The 22,518-nt window shown below is 38.4% G+C and overlaps 1 protein-coding gene across 5 annotated transcripts in view; it reads right to left on the bottom strand.

Annotated features, from left to right (window-relative positions):
• The window catches only part of LOC124541120 (R3H domain-containing protein 2), a 71,712-nt gene that overhangs the window by 17,986 nt on the left and 31,208 nt on the right, over positions 1-22,518 (bottom strand). For 3 of the 5 annotated variants that reach the window (XM_047118961.1, XM_047118960.1, XM_047118959.1), the window contains 16 exons: positions 14,206-14,508; positions 12,816-12,896; positions 11,797-12,024; positions 11,185-11,345; positions 10,499-10,593; positions 10,292-10,358; positions 9,559-9,614; positions 8,633-8,762; positions 7,844-7,974; positions 6,947-7,040; positions 6,302-6,422; positions 5,048-5,143; positions 3,865-3,970; positions 2,157-2,255; positions 1,485-1,585; positions 818-895 (listed from right to left, as the gene is read on the bottom strand). In XM_047118961.1, coding sequence (XP_046974917.1) covers positions 818-895; positions 1,485-1,585; positions 2,157-2,255; positions 3,865-3,970; positions 5,048-5,143; positions 6,302-6,422; positions 6,947-7,040; positions 7,844-7,974; positions 8,633-8,762; positions 9,559-9,614; positions 10,292-10,358; positions 10,499-10,593; positions 11,185-11,345; positions 11,797-12,024; positions 12,816-12,884 — 1,632 coding nt within the window. In that variant the 5' untranslated portion in view covers positions 12,885-12,896; positions 14,206-14,508. Of the gene's footprint in view, positions 1-817; positions 896-1,484; positions 1,586-2,156; positions 2,256-3,864; positions 3,971-5,047; positions 5,144-6,301; positions 6,423-6,946; positions 7,041-7,843; positions 7,975-8,632; positions 8,763-9,558; positions 9,615-10,291; positions 10,359-10,498; positions 10,594-11,184; positions 11,346-11,796; positions 12,025-12,815; positions 12,897-14,205; positions 14,509-22,518 lie in introns of those variants that run through there. The other 2 variants (XM_047118962.1, XM_047118963.1) reach the window with 2 other exon arrangements.

The following is a 22,518-nucleotide window of genomic DNA, read 5'->3' as shown; positions in this document are numbered from 1 at the left end:
TGTACATTAATTTGAGTCTTGAAATAAAATTGAAATTGTAATATAATTTAAGGTTTAATTATCTGTTCTATATAATTGCATACATGTAATTTAAAACATAAGTGCGACAGAGTGCGCGATACGCTCCATCCTGCTCCAACGTTTCAACAAACGGTAGCAAACTATTCTACCAGTATAATATCATACTCCTGCCCTTATCCCAATTCTATTTGGAGTCAGCACAGTCTTCTCCTTCCATACTTCTATTTGACGTCATCTAACAAGTAACATTGTTTCTAACCATATCGTCTTTCACACATTGCCGTAAATAGCCTTTTCTGCGCCCTATGCGAGCTTATATAACTGCGCCCTATTTAAGCAGACCCTTTGCCTAATTTACTGTCTCACTCACTAAAACTTAACCGCAGGTTCACTACTGCAAATGAGTCGCCCATTAACGACAAACACAAAACACAAATACGCTCGTGCGCTGCCAAAAAATGAGTGCGATGTATGTTTTTAATGATACTAGCATGTAAGTACGTTTGTATTGGAATCGAGTACTAGGGGCTCAGCGGAATCTTGACAAGTGCAAAACGAAAACACAATAGTCCTGCCCAGTCTGCCTATTCTTGCGCCCCCGAGAGTCTGCGCCCTGTGCCTGGGCACTGGTGGAACCGCCATATTTACGCCACTGCTTTCACACCATCCATCGTTTCTTTGGTCGTCCTCTAACTCTATATCCATCTACATCCAACCTTCCTTACAATATGGTCCTCCTTCTCAAGTCCATACAATGGCAGATTTCCACCAATATAATAATAAGTGGTCACCTCACCTCTCCCTGTATTGCGGGCGGGTTCTGCGGGTCGAAGTGGTAGAGGCTGCCGTCGGGGTTGGTGAGTGGTCGGCCCGTCTACGACAATCATTCGCTTTGAGAAAACATTATCAAATACTTGTCGACTTTCAGGATATATTACATAAATATAATTGGATTTCATTGACATAACCTCGTATTTAAAATATTCGAAAATATTTACACTACAAAGTTTCTTGCATATTCTTCTCGATAGAATCTATATTCTGAACCTGTGTTAGCTTTATAATTCTGTATAATTAAGATTCAAGCCCATAGAAGCTTACTGAAGTAAGCTTTTTGATATTTTACAATACAAAAATCCAAAGTACATAAACCTCGAGCCAAAACGTATATCAAAGCGTCAGTCAGTCAAAATGACAGTTGCACGCTTTTTTAAAAGTGGCCTTGGCGCATTAGGCGGTGAAAAAATAATGTGTTTTTTATTTTATTATTTAAAATTAACGTTTTTTTCGCAACTTGATAATCTGTGCCTTATTTTTCTTTACTCTGTGAACATAGCCGGTGCATAAATCCTTATTTTCATTAAACCTTAACAGTTTTATATTTAATCCACATTTACTGAAAGGTTAAGATAGTTCTAGAAGGTTCTAGACTACAGTCCATTGTATACTGGTTATCAAGTTACCTGCGGGTGAATGACGAGAGCCCCCGGCGGAACAGCGGACATATCGGTGACCGCCCACACGAGGGTCGCGCCTTCGACGTTCGGCTCGGGACTCGCGCCGCCTGACGACAATTTAATACCATAAATAATCTAGATAACAAATAATTAGCAATCTTAAGCATTAAAAAGAAGGTTTAATTTATTTGATTATAAAAAGAAAATCGGTCGATCAATTCGTTTACACGTTTACAATCAAACGCAGCACTAGACACGTAACAACGATCACACACGCACGCACGCACGTTTGATGGGGGGGGGGGGGGAATTTAATGACAAGAAAATCGGTCGATCAATTCGTTTACACGTTTACAATCAAACGCAGCACTAGACACGTAACAACGATCACACACGCACGCACGCACGTTTGATGGGGGGGGGGGAATTTAATGACAAGAAAATCGGTCGATCAATTCGTTTACACGTTTACAATCAAACGCAGCACTAGACACGTAACAACGATCACACACGCACGCACGCACGTTTGATGGGGGGGGGGAGTTTAATAACAAGAAAATCGGTCGATCAATTCGTTTACACGTTTACAATCAAACGCAGCACTAGACACGTAACAACGATCACACACGCACGCACGCACGTTTGGGGGGGGGGGGGGGTTAATGACGAGGCTCTCACCGGTGGGCGAGGGCGTGACGGAGTCCGAACTGCGCAGGCTCAGGGTCTTGTATCCCGAGCTGGATGGGGACAGGCGCCAGCTGCTGCTTGCCAGGTCGCCTGCACAACACATTCTAGTTTGGGACTTCCGTATTCGCTAACGCGAGCGACATACATTATAACAGACGATGATCAGTTCTTTAAGCGTCTAATGGTGCGTTTTTACCGATAATGCTAGGATATTTTTAACTTTGCCGTTTCATACAGTCAAATCATTTGTAAAAATACATTGATATAGTACGACACAATTTAGTAGCATAGGAAAAATCGTAAAATCGATCACAGCCGTAATAAGTACGTTATCCTAAATTATCAATATTTATTTCTCATGCGAATATGATCTTTACACAAACGTAATAACTTGTAATATCTTATGACCTGATATATTCGTCAATTTGACGCGTCGATTTACATGCACTCGCTGTCTCGGGTTACACTGACGCGAGAATCTATAGCAACGAATAGCGTCGAATGGCGCGATAGCGAGCTATTTCTATTGGTTGTATAAATCGGTAGTAAATAGGTTTTATTGAATTTGCCGATGCTACATCTAAGTTGTGTCGTACTATAAAGAAGGCATATTATTCAATACAAGATTATACAGACGATAAAAAAGCGTGGATTAAGCACATGTTGACTTCCAGTCAGGATGTATTACAGACATATATAATTGTAATCAACTAACATGACTGTATTTTTAAATGTTGAAAAAGAGTAACTATTGATTTTCTTGTCGGTTTTTCTCGGTAGAATCTACTTTCCGAACCGGTGGTAGCTTCACTATATATAGTTGTTAAATGACGATTCAAAAGTGCTTGTGAAAGCCTACTTGAATAAAGTGTATTTTTATTTGATTTGCTACTGATAATGTAGGCAGACTAGCAAATCACCTGGTGGTAAGTGATGGTAGTTTAAACTAAGCTGTTACGTCTCATGTGCCTGTAGTTACACTGGCTGACTTACTCGAGAACGAACTAATGTGATCACAAATTCCTCCTACCGTCATACAGTTCACCTAGTACGGAGGTTATGTCCATCGAACTTGCGCTGCTTAGCATTGCTTTATTTAATTTACAGTATATTTTAATAACTTAAGTGTTACTTTTCTATATAAAATAAATGTTATATGTATTTATTGCAAATATTAGCGTTAAGCAAGTTGTAATGGGTTAAATAAATAAATAAAATAAAAATTCTAAGCATTGCTGTTTGGAGGCTTGACTCCTCAGTCAGTCAGCTATCGACTCTACCACCAAGTGAAATTATCCTCTGTTTATAATCCTAAAAAACGAAACCAACAATCTTCCATATTCAACCATAACCATAGTCAACTATATTTAAGAGCGTATATATATACATATGTTACTGAATCGATTCGATATATAAAAAAAAAATCTGCTATTTTTTAAACTTATTGCCTAATTTCTCAAAAATTTAATATTCGTGTGATTTTTTTTTTCTTTAATTTTTACTTGTAATAACTTCAGCCTTTGTTAACTGTGAATTAATGTATTCTTGCTTGATGTGTACACAAATATTAGGGTGTAACTAATCTTCGAAATTTGTAATTTATTTTCTAGATATTTATCAGTTATTACCTGTCTTGTGTGCCATATGTAATAAATAAATAAATAAATAGATATACTCTAGGACTACATAGAGAGGCTACCTTGTCGGCTGAGGAGGCGCGGTTGCTCTGCCGCGTATCCGCCGAAGCTGTGCGACTTGGAGACCGGCCCGCGAGCCTGCGAGCCGCGCCCCTCCAGCGACTGTACCTGCGGACGATAGCGACGTTCAACGGAGATATCAAATCATTATTTTATAACTACTAGCCTGTATTATATTACATTAATAGAGTCGAGATGGCCCAGTGGTTAAAACGCGTGCATCTTAACCGATGATTGCGGGTTCAAACCCAGGCAAGCACCGCTGATTCATGTGCTTAATTTGTCTTTATAATTCATCTCGTGTACAGCGGTGAAGGAAAACATCGTGAGGAAACCTGCATGTGTCAAATTTCATAGAAATTCTGCCACATGTGTATTCCACCAACCCGCATTGGAACAGCGTGGTGTTCTATATGTTCCAAACCTTCTCCTCTAAGGGAGAGGAGGCCTTTAGCCCAGCACTGGGAATTTACAGGCTGTTGTTGTAGCCTGTATTAATACGCGTTGGAATTGAACAAAAAATATAATGGTTATAGCCTTAGTTACTTTTTATTAAATCAGGTATCTGCTATTGAATGTTCCTTCAAAATCAGTCCAGCCGTTCCAGAAATTAGTTGTATCAGACAGACAGACAAAATTGAAAAAAAAAAATCTATTTTGGTACATGTACTGTGTATACATACTCGTACATATGTATTTAGTGAAAAGCGCTTATGTAACATTACAAACAAACGCTCCAATTGTATCATACAGCTAAGGGTTCTTACAGACGAACGGCAAGTTGTGAACGGCAGCCGTCGCCACCTATCGACGACATGTATAAAAATCTCCCTCTTGTTCTCTATACATTAATATTTCTTCAACCCACACTGAACGTGTCTTTCTTTTTCGTTGTCGTCGTCGATGGCGGAGTAAAAGCAATAACAATTTTTCTTCATCGGACGCCATTTTGCAACTGGCTCCTGTACAAGCCGACCAAGACTGCTAGTATGCGGCACTCGCGTCAAGCGTTGTCGCCTGTCGACGGCAGCCGTGGTCGCCTGTCGACGGCAGCCGTGGTCGCCTGTCGACGGCAGCCGTGGACGTATTGACTGCTGCCGCCGACGCGTTGACGACTGTCGTCGATAGGTGGCGACGGCTGCCGTTCACAACTTACCGTTCGTCTGTAAGAACGCTAATGCGTACCTTCAGTAACCTGTTCCTGGGCGGCTCCGGGGCGAGGAGCTTTACGGGCGCGCCCGCAAGCCACGCCCACTGCGACTCGTCGCGCGAGCAGTTGTCCTGTTAGTTACACGTTCATTTAAAAGTTGCGTTAAATTATCATTAAAAGTAAAAAAAGTAAAGTAAAGTAACAGCCTGTAAATTTCCCACTGCTGAGATAAGGCCTCCTCTTCCTTAAGGAGAGGGTTTGGAACATATTCCACCACGCTGTTCCAATGCGGGTCGGTGGAATGCACATGTGACAGAATTTCGATGAAATTAGACACATGCAGGTTTCCTCACGATGTTTTCCTTCACCGCCGAGCACGAGATGAATTATAAACACAATTAAGCACATATATATAGTGGTGCTTGCCTGGGTTTGAACCCGCAATCATCGGTTAAGATGCACGCGTTCTAACCACTGGGCCATCTCAGCTCTCAAATTATCATTAGCATATACAAATGACTGATGATGATATACAAAGATAGATTGTGATTTTCATAAAGGTATACGAAATAGGAGAGTATCGTATGTTAGGCATACTTTAGGTCACAGAGACAATTACACTCTGGATGCTTTTACTCCATTAATCCGATGCAATGACGCTCGCGGCCAGTTGAGGCGGGAGATGAATCCCTTTTCGAGCTCTCTCGAGCACGGGAAGCGTGCGTATGCGTGCATGTGTGTGTGTCTGCTGTTATACGGTACGGACTTGGAGCCTTTTTTAAAAAAAAAATGTTCACAAAACGAAACTAAGAAATAGTAGAGGTTGAGGGTTGAGTCCTCGAAATAGAAAAAACAACAATATTAATTATTGAACGCGACCGTCGGAATTGGAGGTTGGAGTAGGACTGACTCTGAGGAGCGGGCTACTGGAGGAAAGGTGATGAGTTGGCTGCTTCAGTCAGCAAAAAGGGGTAACAATGTAGGGTTATAATAGTGCGCGTGTGTGTGTGTGTGTGTGTGTGTGTGTGTGTGTGTGTGCGTGTGTGTGTGTGTGTGTGTGTGTGTGCGTGTGCGTGTGTGTGTGTGTGTGTGTGTGTGTGACTCTGAGGAGCGGGCTACTGGAGGAAAGGTGATGAGTTGGCTGCTTCAGTCAGCAAAAAGGGTAACAATGTAGGGTTATAATAGTGCGTGTGTGTGTGTGTGTGTGTGCGTGTGTGTGTGTGTGTGTGTGTGTGCGTGTGCGTGTGTGTGTGTGTGTGTGTGTGTGTGTGCGTGCGTGTGTGCGTTACCGAGCTGAAGATGCGCCGGCGCACGCGCTCGTAGTCGCGCTCGCGCTGCTCCAGCGACTTGCTGCGCCCCGCCGCCGCCGCCGGCGCTGCGCTGCTGCCGCCGTCGCGCTTCAGGATCGACCTGCGCACACGAGCTCACGCTACAGCCCCCCCCCACCGATCACTCACCGATCGACCCCCCCCCCACCCTCCGACACTACACCACAATAGCGACGGGGTAAGCCGCCGCTAGGCAGCGCCACTCGCTAATGTCGTGTCTCGGTTTGGAGGGTAATTTAGCCAATGTGAGGTACAGTACAGTACCCAGTACAGACATCGTACGTAACATATTAGTTCAAAGGGTGGTTCATTAAAATATTATTTATGACGCCAAAGTCTCCGGCCAATGGTTTTGACGACCACCATGGTCGAGCGGTGTGTACACCGGTTTTCATGGGTACGCCACTCCGAGGTCCCGGGGTTCGATTCCCGGCCGAGTCGATGTAGATTACCATTAGTTTTCTATGTTGTCTTGGGTCTGGGCGTTTGTGTAATCGTTACTTCTGATTTCCATAACACAAGTGCTTCAGCTACTTACATTGGGATCAGAGTAATGTATTTAGCTATTACGATTAAAGAATACTTGTTATCAGGAAATGCACTGACTTGGCGAGCGTGTCGGGGCGTGGCGGGGAGCGCGGGAAGGCAGCAGAGCACCACTCGCGAAAGCTCGTGCACGGTATGCGACCACCGCTCGTGCCTGCGGACACACCACACCACTTCACCACACTACCACCCTGACACATCTACTTAAAATACAGTCAACATGTTCAGTGGGACAATCTCTTGGCAGTCTTCTTAAAAGAAAATGACGTCACTATCAGTATATTGTGTGCATACCAAAAAACTTCTTAATATTGCGAATTTTAAAGTTAATACTTTTGTGATGTGAACTACCAATGATTCCGGACTTCAGGTAAACGTAACATATTGTTTATAAATAGGCTATTTGACTGGTTTTTAAAATCCATTTTATATTATTTAGTAGAGCTTAAGGAACCCAGTAAAAGTTGATTTTTTTATTTCTAGTACATATGGGCCGAAAAGTATCATATTAAAAATTCCATATTTAAATAACGCGCGAAAACGCTACTTGGACAATATGGCGCTGCAATGGGGTCGGTGACGTCACTTTGCTGTATTTTAATCTGTGGTACACATAGTAGAAAAGCAAGGTTTACAAGAAAGTGACTTCATCATAAGCCCTGCCAATCAGGAGCGTTTTGTGTCACGTGACAAACGATTGAATGGATTTTTGAATAAATTAAGTATTATTTTCAACTGTGGTTAGTAAATAACCATTTTTAAACTCATAATATACACTGATTACAATAATTCACAATTTATTTTTCGCATTGTCAAATAGCCTATTATATTCTAACTGATTTCCATCTCAACAACAATTCATCCATACGGGACCAGCTTTCGGCAATGACGATGGAATCTTAGTAAGGGTTTCATCAGTAACCGTAGGTGGTGGTAAGTAAGTTGTGGTGGCCTCACCGCTCTTGGAGACGAGCACGGAGTTCTTGTTAGAGTGGTCGAGGTGGTGCGCGAGCTGGAACAGCGCAGCACACCGGTGCACCAGCATGCGCCCGTATGACGTCATCACCGGGAAGCGCACGATGCAGCGCCTGCGGGACAGCGCTGCTCTTAGCGATCTCACGGAGGTTTCATATCAATAATAGGGACCAGTAATGGCCCAGTGGTTAGAACGTGAGCATCTAGCACCACTGAATATTTACGTGCTTAATTTGTGTTTATAATTCATCTCGTGCTGGGCGGTCAAGGAAAACATCGTGAGGAAACCTGCATGTAACGAATTTCAACGAAATTCTGTGTGTATCAACCTGTATTAGAGCAGCGTGGTGGAATATGCTCCAAACGTTCTCGTCGAAAAGAGAGGAGGCCTTAACCTAGCAGTGCGAAATATACAGGCTATTAATGTAAAAATGTAAGTGTTGGAATAAGATGCCATACTAAAAAATAATATTAATGATCATTCAAATTGTTGGTGTCTGCTAGGTTAAATACTTGAACTTATTTTATTCCTCTGTCTTGTAAATGACTTTATTGGTGTAGTTGTTTAATGCAATCAAAATAAATACTATAATTAGCTCTTTTTGGTTCTGATCTTGAAGACAATCAGTGTATCTACAGACATACGGAACACAACTTGACAGTTGATTTTAGTTATATCTCACAGCGTTTATATCTACTAGCAGTGACGATCACTTGCCATTAGCCCCTTAGCCAGACAAACCTACCTTACATATAAACGATAGATCTTACCCATTGTCATTGACTAACGCGTGCAACTCCTTCTCGATCTTGAGTAACGTCATGCGATCCCTTGGATTCTTGTTCAGGGTTTCCTTTATGAAGCTCACCAGTTCTGGACCAGTCGGTTCTGTTTTATCATCTGTAAGATTATCAAAGCCAATATTAATATCAACATCATTAGTCTCTGTTCCTTACTGCTGTATTTCTTCTAGTTATTTTGCTGATGTTATTACTCAAGCTGAAGACTCATGTCTTTAAGGACTCAAGAGCTTATCGAAACCCTCACTTATAATAAATTTAATTTAATCATATAGATACATATATGTACGTATTTTAAATATCAGGTACTGTACATTATTATTATTTTTAAATATATTAATATCACAATATATTTATTAATATTATGCTTATATCTGCTTTGTACACCCCTACCTCTTTTTATATCTGTTTTCCTTTAAGGTTGCCTGGAAGAGATCGCTGTGTTAGCGATAAGGCCGCCACTTGTACAGCTTTCCTAACCGTGTCTATGTGACTTATTTACTGGTGTACAATAAAGAGTATTTTGATTTGATGTCATTTGATAAGTTCTGCGGCAGATGTGACTGAAGCACTGACACATCAGCATGTAACTCTCCAGGCTGTGGCAGCTTGTGTAATTTCTGATGCGATACTACCTTGAATGACCTTGAATCATTGACTAGTTTCAGCTTTATATGTTACTAGCGACCCACCCCGGCTTTGCATGGTACAATACTAATACTAAATATAGTTGTTTATTTACGACATCACATTAGAAATTTCTAAAATTATCTGTGTCATTTTCTTCACTATATTGTCCATGGTTTATAACATATTGATGATATATGACCCTTCAAAATAATAACGAGTACTCAATAATAACAACTATAGCAATAAAGTCCAAAAACAATACTCACCATATTCGTTACCACAATGCGGTATACTTAATGGCGGCTCTTTACGTTCGGGACATCTGCAAGGGGAAAGTTGTTTTAACCATAGACCCATACACCATAGACCATAGACCATAGTCTCCCAATATAGACAAATGCTCTCATAGATCAGATATACCTGAACCTTGCTCGATGTGATACAACACGTATTTAATCTGGATGGATAAACCGGTTACAATGTACTCCAAACACTCCATGAGGTAGTAAGTCGCCAAACATATTACAGGCAGTCCTCGACTTACGTCGTTACGAGTTACGTCCAGCAATATTTTGACACTATTCCTCAAAAATACGTCAATTGTATCAATTTCCGGTATCGGAGAAATTGAGAGAAGGATAGTTCCCTATCGCGCCATTCGACACTATTCGTCGCTATAGATTCTCGCGTCAGTCCAACCCGAGAAAGCGAGTGCATGTAAATCGACGTGTCAAATTGACAAATATATTAGGTCATACGATATTACAAGTTATTACGTTTGTGTAAAGATCATATCCACATATGAAATAAATATTGATAATTTGGGATAGCGTACTCAATTCGGATGTGATCGGTTTCACGAATTTTGCCGATGCTACATCTAAGTTGCGTCGTACTATACGTCGTTTACGTGGCGTATTTCGAGAACCTAAAATGTCGTAAGTACGATGACTGCCAGTACAATACAGATACTTATATCGGTAGATATTAATAACATACCTGCAATAAAACGCTTGATCCTCGCCGTCGAAGCTTCCAGACTTCCTGGCACCATCACCATTTGGACCTAAAAGACATTGTATTAGTCTCAATTACGGAGTTCACATAATTTATTAATAAAGTGCGACAGGGACAGCCTAACCAAGATTTTCAAATAAATTGGAATAGAATTTGGTGAAAAGAAAATATGTTATCTCTTTCTCTCACCCGCGTGCTCCGTATCAGAACAGTCGGGACAATCGTCTGAACAGACAATGCCGGAATCTTGCTTCGTCGGACAAGCATGCTTCTGACGTCTTCCTCTGCGAAAAGATAAATGAATTACAATTAAAGTGCTATTTCTCTGTCAACTTGAAACATTTGAATTTAAAAAAAGTAGTTGTCTCCTGCGGCTTCGCACGTGCTTTTGGGATTGATCGTTAGGTTGGATTAGAAGTCGTTCTTTAGAGTTAAAATCATCGATTTTGGATCACAGGACAGACAAAGTAACATGGGGGAAGCGCGTAATGCGTTTTATTCAGCGAGAAAAAAAAGGTAAAGATGTGGAAGATTCGGCTGTTTGCGGAATATTTACAATTTGGTCACATTGACGACCTCCGTGGTCGAGTGGTGTGTACATCGGTTTTCTTGGGTACGCCACTCCGAGGTCCCGGGTTCCATTCCCGGCCGAGTCGATGTAGATTACCATAAGTTTTCTATATTGTCTTGGGTCTGGGTGTTTGTTGTACCGCCGTACTTTTGATTTTCCATAGCATAAGTGCTTTAGCTACTTACATTGGGATCAGAGTAATGTATGTGATGTTGTCTCATATTTATTTATTTATTTTAGATTACCTCAATATTATAATCTTACCTGTAGGTAACAATGACTAGTAATGAGATGAGATATTTACCTGCAATGCGGGCACGCGCACGTCCCACACACGCAGGCCACGCGTGGGTTGTAGGAAAGCAGGTCGCGCGAGGAGTCCGAGTGGTGCCTGTGGCCGAGCCAGCGGCGCGTGCGCAGCCTCTGCTCGCTCTCACCTTCCGCCTCCCACGCCCCTGACGTTATCTAAGAGACACAAGCTTTGATTACAATTCAAAAATTAGCATTGTATTATCTCTTAAAATGGCGCGACAAAAAATAAAACTTTTCAAGTTTCTGTAATAAGATTAGAACTTTGTTTAAAAGAATATCAGTAATCAAAGCATGATCTAAGGGGTTAAGATCGAGTGGGGCACTGACACAGTTTTCGGTCAGTTTTGTAGACTATTGAACTGTGTAGGCCCTAATCGGATGCATAAAAAATTTAATGAGCAATGGAGTTTTTAGTCTAAATCCCACTGGTTCGAATTTCTTCAATAGTAACTTTTCGTGTGTTGTATGGCCAATAGTTTATGTGTGTGAGTTTATTCGGTATGTGTAAGTGTGTATCCGTGTGTGCTTATGTGTGTTTGTGTGTGTGTATGTATGTGTTTATGTACGTTTGTGTCTATGTATTAAAGGTAAGATAATATGTTACCTGTATTTCAACCGGCTGTTGCTTCCCATCACATATTCTATCGCTATCGACGACACTGCACCTATCGCTATGACTAGAGGCGTCACTCTCCCTCTCGCTCGCACACGTAACGTTGTCGGCTATGTCGTTGTTCCTGTCCTTGTCGTTCGTGTACGGGGAGACTGTACGTGGAGGTGATGTGGATTCGCGTATCGCTTGACTTCGAACCAGTTGTTTCGTCTTGAAGCTCTGTAACACGTGACAAGAGTTCCATACATTGAGAACATTATATTGACAGGACCTGGTTTGGAATACAGGAGCCCCTGAGGCAATAGAGAAGTGGGGGGACCCTAGTGCCTTTTTTAAATGAAATTTAATCAAATCAAATCAAAATAAACTTTATTCAAGTAGGCTTTTACAAGCACTTTTGAATCGTCATTTTACAATTAAGTGAAACTACCACCGGTTCGGAAAGTAGATTCTACCGGCAAGAAACTTAATAGTTACTCTTTTTCAACATTTAAAAAATACAAAGTCATGTTAGCTAAATACAATTATTTAAATTAATATATCCTCCTTGGAAGTCAACAGGTACTAGGTCCACGCTTTTTTATCGTCTATAAAATCTTGTATCGAATAATATGCTTTTTCTATCAATGTATTTTTTACAAACGATTTGAATTTACTAAACGGCAAAGTTAAAAAGGTCTGCGGAATTTTCGAAATATAATTTCTGTCAATATTAGTTTATAATTAATTTACTTTTTGTATCAGTAACATTTAAAACAGCAATATGTATTAGTATAATTATTATAACTTGACTATGTTTAGGTATCTATGGAGGCTCCAGGCAGTTACCCGGTACCCGTCCCCTGTTACCGGCCCTGTATATTGATGATATAAAATACTGGAAAGTTGTTTTGCGATTTTAGGAATACATATTCATCAACAAGTATATAGGGTAGTATAAGTATCTATCTAGGGTAAATCACACAAAAATAGATTTAGTGATAATAAAATAGTTATTTAAATATATTTACTCTGTTTCTACCCAGCTGGGTGCCATCCTCGGAGCCAGGGCAGCCCTTATCTACCTCGGCTTGCTCCATCACAGTACCACACTAAAAATAAAAAGTAAAAAAAACATTTTTATACCATAGTCCAAAAATACTATGTACTATATATATTATATAGATCGAAAAATAAACTTATGTATATAAGAAACAAGGAGGAATAAGAAGGGATATCTAGGATTTAGAGGTTTTAAATATAAAGTATGAAGTTTACGTCCGAATACATACAACCAATATGAAAAGGTTTATTTTGATTTATATTTTGTATTTCTTGGTAAGTATGATTATTTAAAAAGTGTTATTGTTACGTGCATGTAAAACTATAACATATATTATAAATAATTAGATATATTTAACTCAAAAGTTAGTAAATTTAGTTAACATTGGCTCAGTGATTAGTCCATCCATTTTAACCGATGACTTCGGGTTCAAACCCAGCGTAGCACCACTGAATTTCAATGTGCTTAATATATGTTTATATTTCATTTCGTGCTTTCGTGAACAAAACATCCTGAGGAAACCTGCTTGTGTCTAATTTCATCAATATTCTGCCACGTGTGAAACCACCAACCAGCTTTAGAGAAGCGTGGTTGAATATAATCCTAACATTCACTTCAAAGGGTGGCCTTAGCCCAGCAATATAATAGATTTAAATTTATATAATTTATACTTTAACCTTATAAGCATAACTTCTGTTTTTATTTATAATTCAAATTGTCATTTGTTCGTATTTATTTTAAGTGGAAACCCAATTGGTTTGGTTTAAGTTGTTTATTTACTAAAAGGCATTGTAGGTGTTTGTTTTCCAAATAAATTTATAAGTGTATAAAAGCTTCACTAGCACTTTATGGGCCTGTCTTGGGAACAACCCATCAGATATTCTACCAATTACTATTATAAGTATTCTTATGTTTCAATTTGTAGAGTGACATTACATTTTCGCTAGTCTGTGGCGCATTGATGAATTAAGGGATGTTTAACTTTCTAACAGCGCCAATCTTCAACGTCTGTGGGCGTTGATGACAACTTAACAGTTAAAATGTATTATGAATTCCAATTTCAAAATATTGATATCGTTTGAAACTTAACAGTACATAATATATTGCAACGTCATTCTGTAAGTATTCACCTCATAACTCACGACGTGAATTATTGACAACCGAATTAATATAATAAAAAACATAATTATTATATCTCATACCACTTTCTCACATTTCTGTTTGTGTGTTCTGTGTTGACTTTCGAGTTTTTTCTTACAGAATACGTGTGTTAGAACAGACTCGAAATTTAAATGATTATAATTTCTTTTTTTAATTTGTTTTTAAAAATTAAAACTCGAAACTAAAACAAAACTCACCTCACACACGCCGTAAAATCTTCGAAATAACAGTTTTACAACTAAACATCTACACTAAAAACTTTTATATACAAAATTGGACCAATAAAGATCTAGAAGGCAACTATATAGAAAAGTCCAGATTAGTTAAAGCTTAGTCCCGTTTGGGTTCTTATTGTGTTAAGCTCGTTTTTATTTTTTAATTTAAGGTTCTTTAACGTGTCAGTTCCGTTTGGACGGTATGTCGGGCGCATTTTGTTCTATAACTCCTTTGTGGGGGTGAACTTTATGCGGTGTTTCTTAACTATCGCTGAACCCATTTATCTGAAACAAAAAAAAAATATCATCAAAATTTGTTGGCGTGACAAAGCAGGAAGCACAAACTTTCAAATAAAAGAAAAATTATCATAATCGGTACACCGAGTCAAAATCATGAGGTAACAAACATTAAAAAAACAGACGAATTGATAACCTCCTCCTTTTTGAAGTCAGGTTAACAATACAAGAATATTAGAAACATTCTCGAGCAAGTATTTAAATAATTAAACTGAATGGAGGTAACTATTGAGATAGAATTTAATTTAACATCAATTCAAATTGTAGTCAACCGGTCCTCTTCAACTACGGAACCCTAAAAATGCCGTTTCACGATACGTCAGAGCTTACGAAGTCACCCCGTACCTTGACTACAAGGCCTGGGCTCAGGAAGCCACATTTTACGCTCACCAAGGCCCATCTGCATGTATACATTGTTATACGACACGGCAAAACGTAAGAATTAATTTAGCTTTGAATTCTTGTTAAATGAACAAAACGTTATGCGTTATGTAATGTAACTAGCGGCGTTACCTGGCTTCGCACGGTTGTAGATTTTTTTTATGGTATAGGTTGGGGGACGAGCATATGAGCCACCTGATGATAAGTGATCACCATCGCCCATAGACAATGACGCTGTAAGAAATATTAACTATTCCTTACATCGTCAATGTGCCACCAACCTTGGGAACTAAGAAGTTATGTCCCTTGTGACTGTAGTTACACTGGCTCACTCACCCTTCAAACCGGAACACAAAAAAACTGAGTACTGTTACTGTACATTGTATAAGAAATGACTTACCACCAGTGGTAGATTAACATTTAATTTAAGGATTATATAATAACATTATTCAAGAGCAATTACTAGGTACTAACCTTACTTGAATCACGAATATTTGAATTTTGATTTTGAAGGCGCTACTAAATATTATGGTTTAACATTTAAACCATAATATTTAGTAACGCTTATCATATGTTAGAATCTATCATGAACCAACATATAGCTTCCGTTACTCATACACCTTCTCACAACATATAAAGTTACACAATGGAAGCGAACCCCGAACGTCCCTGACCTAGTAGCGCTGTCAAGTTCAGAGCGCCTATGCGTCACTGACTCACCGGTAATCTTACAGCGATCGCGTCTAACCCACGGTTATTTAATATTTCACTGTCAAGTTACCGTTTCATTTGTTATGTTATACGTTGGCGGCATCTGATGGTAAGTGGTCACCACTGACCATAGCTGTAAGATATATTAATCATCCCTTTGACGACCTCCACGGTCGAGTGGTGTGTACACCGGTTTTCATGGGTACACCACTCCGAGGTCTGATGTAGATTACCATTAGTATTCTATGTTGTATTGGGTCTTGGTGTTTGTGATACCATAGTTACCTCTGAATTTCCATAACAAAAGTGCTTGAGCTACTTACATTTGGATCAGAGTAATGTATGTGATGTTGCCTCAAAAAAAAACTTTCATCGTTTGAGAACTAGGATGTTATGTCCCTTGTGCCTGTAGTTACACTGCCTCACAATTCAAACCGGTACATAAAAATACTAATTATTACTGATTATAGGTAGAATAGGTAGTGTGTAATACGTAGACGGCCTTGTATAAAGCTCAACGACTAAGAAATCTAAAAGTAAAATGTAAAAGTTACTCTATCTGTCTGTTACTACCAAACCAATGAACCGATTTTGATAAAAATTATTATGAAGCAAATTTGAACTCCAAAGAAGAAAATAGGCTACTATCATTGCCTAACACATGACAACTTCCTAAAACGCAAGCAAAGCCGCGGGACAACTAGTATATAATAATAATAACGTTATAATAACAGAGGATCCCGATTCAAACCCAGGACCTCGAACCTCATAAGCGACATTTAACCGAAGTATTGGTTTACCGGAATTCACAATACCTACTGCATAACTGAAGTACCGAGTCGTAAAGACAGTAAAATAACAATAATTAATACATAATTATTGGCCTAGTTTAATACTGATTTTTATATCGCCTCAGCGTATTCGTAGCACGTGTAGCGACTTAGATTAACGAACGTTATAGAAATTGCATCGAGCGACCGTATATAAAATCGTAATTACGCTGTTTAATAATAATTTTGAGTCGACAATATGTCGAAGCGTCAAAAAGTTTAATTAGGATTTATTTACTTTTTTTATCGTACATACTGCCAACCTCAGTATGACGTAGAACACATGACAGCGAAAAAAAGGATATTTGTAAAGATATCGAAAGGAAAGATATTACGAACGTGAACGACTAGACTTACATTTTAAATATCATCATGTCTGATAACGACTATATGCCTAAGTCCTCGTTATATATATAAATATATATATACATACCCGCAAACTTCGTATGATAACGACATTTCGATGTTAAATCTATAAAATTCAATGAAATGACAGTTAATCCGACGGTTCAAAGTAAAGTGAAATTCGGTTCACGTATTAAATTGTGTTTATAATTCATCTCGTGCTCCGCTGTGAAGGAAAACATCGCGTGGAAACCTGCATGTGTCTAATTTCATAGAAATTCTGCCACATCTGTACTCCACCAACCCGCATTGGAACAGCGTGGTGAAATGTTCCAAACCTTCTCCTTAAAGGGAGAGGCTTTAGCCCAGCAGTGGGAAATTTACAGGATGTTGTTTATCAGTTTAAGGGCACTTTGAAAATGTAAGATAGATTGTATTTCTTAGTTTGAAATTTGGTGAAAGAATAGCTGATGAGTGGTACTCAGACGGGCTTACATAAAGCCCTACCACCAAGGAACTTGTATCGTTATATCGTCATTACCAATATCGATTTGAACGTACCACTTCCACGCTACTCGCTGTTCCGATATACGATGGTACCAACCTTGTACGCCCTTGACTTGCTACTGACACGTTTATGATGCCGTTATGACTATTTTCTAAGACACATTTATACTGATTAATGGAGAATATGTAGACGATTCGATGCTCGAAAAAAAAATACTAATAATTGTTATTTTGTACATTAAACATCAACAGGGAAATGCTAGCCATTCTTGCTAATGTACCACGCTGTCATGATTTACATAGCAACGTTTTTCTTTCATTTTTATTTATATACAATTAAGGCCTACTTGAACATAAATCTCAGCTAGCTAGACGGAGCTCAGCAAAACCATAACCGATTTTTTAAGTGCATCTATCGTCCCGAAATCATTGGGACAAAATTCGGCTTACGTTGTGAAACTAACATCTTTAAACGTTTCATATAAAAGTCCAATGCTCTACCGAATGAATGCTTTAAAAAGAGCTGAGATGGCCCAGTGGTTAGAACGCGTGCATCTTAACCGATGAGTTCGGGTTCAAAGCCAGGCAAGCACCACTATATACATATGTATATGTGCTTAATTTGTGTTTATAATTCATCTCGTGCTCAGCGGTGAAGGAAAACATCGTGAGGAAACCTGCATGTGTCTAATTCCATTAAAATTCAGCCACATGTGCATTCCACGCCAATTTTTCTTGATTTAAATCAAAGTAAATAAATATCAACAAATTCCTACTGAACTAATGTATACTATTTGACATTAAAAAAATAATTTAGGTTCAGTAGTTTTTTGAGTTAGTCATTGCAAAAAGCTCTCATTTATAATTAAGTATAGATTATAACGTTAACCTAGAATATATATTATGCAGACCAGATTAGCCTTTTATAATGGAAACTTAATGCCCTTTAGTACTCTAACGGGGTCAGATAGGCGCTTTATTTTTAGACGAGGGTTAGCCCAAACGTAGGGTTACTGCGTTGCAGATGCACGAACACTGGATCCGCCTTTTGTATCTAAATATTTAAGTGAATATTGATAAAATATATTTTGTTCAAATGTCTTATCTAAAAGAGTAATTTTCAAGGTGTAATATGTGTGAGATATCTAATAGTAGATTTTTAGAAGAACCTTTGTCATATAAATTAAATTTATTACTAAAATATTTACTTTTTGCTCCCTTTGGGGGTACGATCGACTCTCTACCGTGACGCGTATATTACACGCTTGTTTTATTTTGCTATATAATAAGAAAAGTATATTAATTTTACTTATGCAACTTTATGCATTGAATAAATTCATTGCATATATTTTAGTTAGTGGGAGAATTTTGTTTAGACCTTACACCAACAGGTACATAGATGAAGCTATCAGGAATAACTCGGAAAATTGGGCATATGTAAAGCTATAAGGGTAACAAATATGATCTTATTTTGATTACACTTTAGCAAATATATCTCTTCAATAGCTACTAAGCTAAATAAAAAATGGACGTACAGAGGAAAAAAAATGAAAAAAATATTTTTCTTGTCCCATTTATTTATACATGTAAAATACTTGCAATTACTAATTAACGTTAATAAACAGAGCTAAATTATGTAAAGCAGTACAGTGTAATGTATGATATTTCAACAAAATGAAGAATATATTCTTAAAAGATATTTGACGTCAAATATAACACGAATTTTCATTGACAGTTTTAAACTTTGGTTTGGAAATAACTTCGAATAAGGCTTCGGTGCTTTTTGGGATTTATTTAAACCTTTTTTAAAAGTTCACCATTGAAACGAGTAGAATTTAAACCTTTTTTCAAAACACTTCAAGTATTCATAAAATTTTCATTATTGACCTGAAAACGCATTTCTCAAAGTTGTCAATTTTAGAAGCATATTCTTGGTAGATTGGTGGGGTTTAATTGTTCCCAAGGGAAACCATTACAACCACGTTCGTTACGATACGAAATTCTCGCCCGATTTCACAAACCACGAGCCTCCGCCAGAGCTCAACCTAAACCGGCCGCTATACGCTGATGCCATTGGGTGTCCCGGATTAGGCCACATGGGCTTTACTTTGTAGCTTCGCACATACAAATACTAGTCACTTGACCCGACTTCACTCAGCTATGTTAATGATTCTGTGTCACACGTGATTTTTACGAAACATAAGTCGTATATACCTTATGCAACGGAAGCTCTCAAAGGGAATAATAACCGCGCGGTTTTGCAACATTTTTCTTCGATAATCTTCTCCTATTTGTCTTAGGTTTGTATATAGCAATATTACAATAGAGTTTTTCAAATCAGACCAGTAGTTCTTGATTAGCGTATTTAGCCAAACAACTCTTTAACTTTAATTTGTAAAGATTTGTTAAAACATCATCTGGAAAAGTCGGAAGGTATCTTAGCCAGCTGGCTTCAACGAAGTAATTGGTTATACTTTGCGAAGGTTAACGACATACTGCTAGATCCCTCCAATGCTCTCATGCACTCTATTGGAAGTGTTGCCACCATTCGCAGAATTTGGGTAATGTACGAAACAGGATAGGCATATTAGGCGTTCGATATCGTGTCGTATCAGAGGACTTAGACTGCCTATGAGACCAAACTGGCGCCCCATGGAGGGCCATCGATCACACGACACGGGCGGCGAACTTTCAAACTAGCGTCACCTAAACCTAGGGCTATGTAAAAGTGTCGAGACATAATAAATGTATTGTATAAATATGACCTCAATCGGTAAGAAGTTCCACGAACATTAACAGACACAACAACTATTATATTTCAGTTTTGTGTGTTTTTTCATTATAGATAGGTCGGTCAATTAGGCAAGCCGATAATATGTGGTCACCAATTCCATAACAAAAACATTAGCGCTGTAAGAAATATTAACCACTAGTTTTCACCCGCGTCTTGGCTCGCGTTTTAGGGTGTCATGTCACGTGTTAGGCAAAAAATAGCCTATGCTTGAACTTCTGATGAGTGCCATAATGACAATACATCACCTAGTGCGTAACCTAGTAAAATGTTTAAAGCAAGCAAGGGCTGCCAGTAACGGAGAGGAAGTAGGAAAAGCTGATTTAGGGCAGAAAGATCGGTGTTAAGTTTGCTTCACACTAAATTTTATCAAATTCGGTGTTTTGTTTTGGTCATGAAATAGCGTCTAGCGTTTGGGCATATGCTGAGTAATTGGCCCCTACGCAAACGCACTCGCAAAAAGCTCTACCACCAAGGAGGTATCCAATGTATATACATATTATTCGAAAACTGCTCTACCGATTTCGAAGTATCACATGCTTCTATTAATAAGATTAAAGTAAGTACAATGAAGTTCACATGGTTAGGCGGTGAAGGAAAACATCGTGAGGAAACCTGCATTGATATATTCGCAAAATTTACCAACTGTGCTCAAGAAATGCCGCATCCATTCAACCCTCCATCCAATCCTCGCTGCTATCAGTTAAATCATGTCCCAGATACAGAACCGGTTATATTTAGTTAACTGGACTTTCGCACGACACCTGGTTAAATTAACTACGCCCGGATGGCGGGTTCAAATATGGTTTTATAAATAAACTCTTTGTAGAGACGGGTATAGAGCATTAGAGCACCACTAGGTATTTACGTTTTGTGATATCCATTGAAATGTCAAATCATAAACAAAATCATAGATCACACGCTTGTGTTTTGCTGCACTGTGCTGCAACTTATTTGATAATATTATATACAAACTAGATGTTCCCGCGACCTTGCACGCGTTTGAAAATAACCAAAAAACAATATTATTGTAGCCTAAGTTACTCCTTATTATATTAGTTCCCGCGACCTTGCACGCGTTTGAAAATAACCAAAAAACAATATTATTGTAGCCTAAGTTACTCCTTATTATATTAGTTATCTTCCAGTTATAGTCCGGTCAAAATCCTTCCAGCTATTCAACAGATTAGCCGCAACAAAAATTATAATAAATGTTATTTTGGTATATGTACAGTGTATGACATATGGATTGAGTAAAAAAGGGCTATTTTAATATTACAAACAGACACTCCAATTTCATTATATGAAATAGATAAAAGATATCGCATCCAGCGCTGCATCTTATTTATTATCTATTTTGGTGTAAAAGTTTTTTCAGGTTGGTATTACAAAGAAAACTTCTCCTTATTGGCATAGGGTCAGTTTCAGTCAAAAGTCGATGATGTTTTGTTTTAAAAAACTCAGAGCTTGTAAGCTGATATTATTCATAGTTCATAGGCGTTAGTTTTCTGGGTAAACTCTACATGGTTACAACTCTACATCATTTTCCCATCAAAATCGAAAATCTATCAAAAACAAATACGTTAATCAAGAAGGCATCTTAGTTCCCAAGGTCATGTAAGGAACGGTTAATATTTCTAACAGCGCCATTGTCTATGGGCGGTGGTGACCACTTACCATCAGGCTGTCCATTTACTCTTCCCCCTATCATTAAAAAGAGACTTTGTGAATGATCTATGATTTCCTTAAGGTTTGTTCAAAACATACGTTTTAAATTAATAAACATATGTTACGCTAACCTAAGCTAACTTCTCAGTGTAATTCTTTGACGTCATTTCCAACACAACGCGTTAAAAGAAAAATATTGTTTATAAAATTTAAGTCCTTCCGGTTTCATTGTATAACGAATTTAATCAAAACTGGTTTTTTTAAATTACTTTCTAGAAGATGTCTTATTTTGCTTTGAAGATAGCCAGAATATATTTCACGGATGCCGGAAAAATAGATTAATATGATACGTCCGCCTTTATACATTGGTAGGGAACATGTTAGTTCCCTGTTAAGATAGTGAGTACTTAATGCCCTAATATTTCTTACAGGGGACTTTCAAGGACAAGCCTTGTCCCTCCGTGTTTTATTGTATCTACGTCGGTAATTATAATCAACTGACTGCCTCGTTAGTCTAGTGGCTTGACAGACAGATTCTAAGATTTTGGGTTCAAACCCCAGGGTGTAGAAAAATTGTCAGTAACGAATTCTAGAATTTATGGTTGTTTCGTGTCTCTGAAAAAGCACTTACAGTCATTACAAAGAAACAGTCGAGAATTCAGCTGTCGATTGTTGCATTTCCAAGGGGTATCCATCCACAAACACGTTTTATTTTATAATAACTTTTTGCATACACATACTACAAAACACACCGGTATAAATAAT

Source organism: Vanessa cardui, chromosome 27 (genome assembly GCF_905220365.1).
Source record: "Vanessa cardui chromosome 27, ilVanCard2.1, whole genome shotgun sequence".
NCBI classification, from domain to species: domain Eukaryota; kingdom Metazoa; phylum Arthropoda; class Insecta; order Lepidoptera; family Nymphalidae; genus Vanessa; species Vanessa cardui.
The sequence above is the reverse complement of the archived record's forward strand: the minus strand, read 5'-3'. Positions and strand labels throughout refer to the sequence as shown.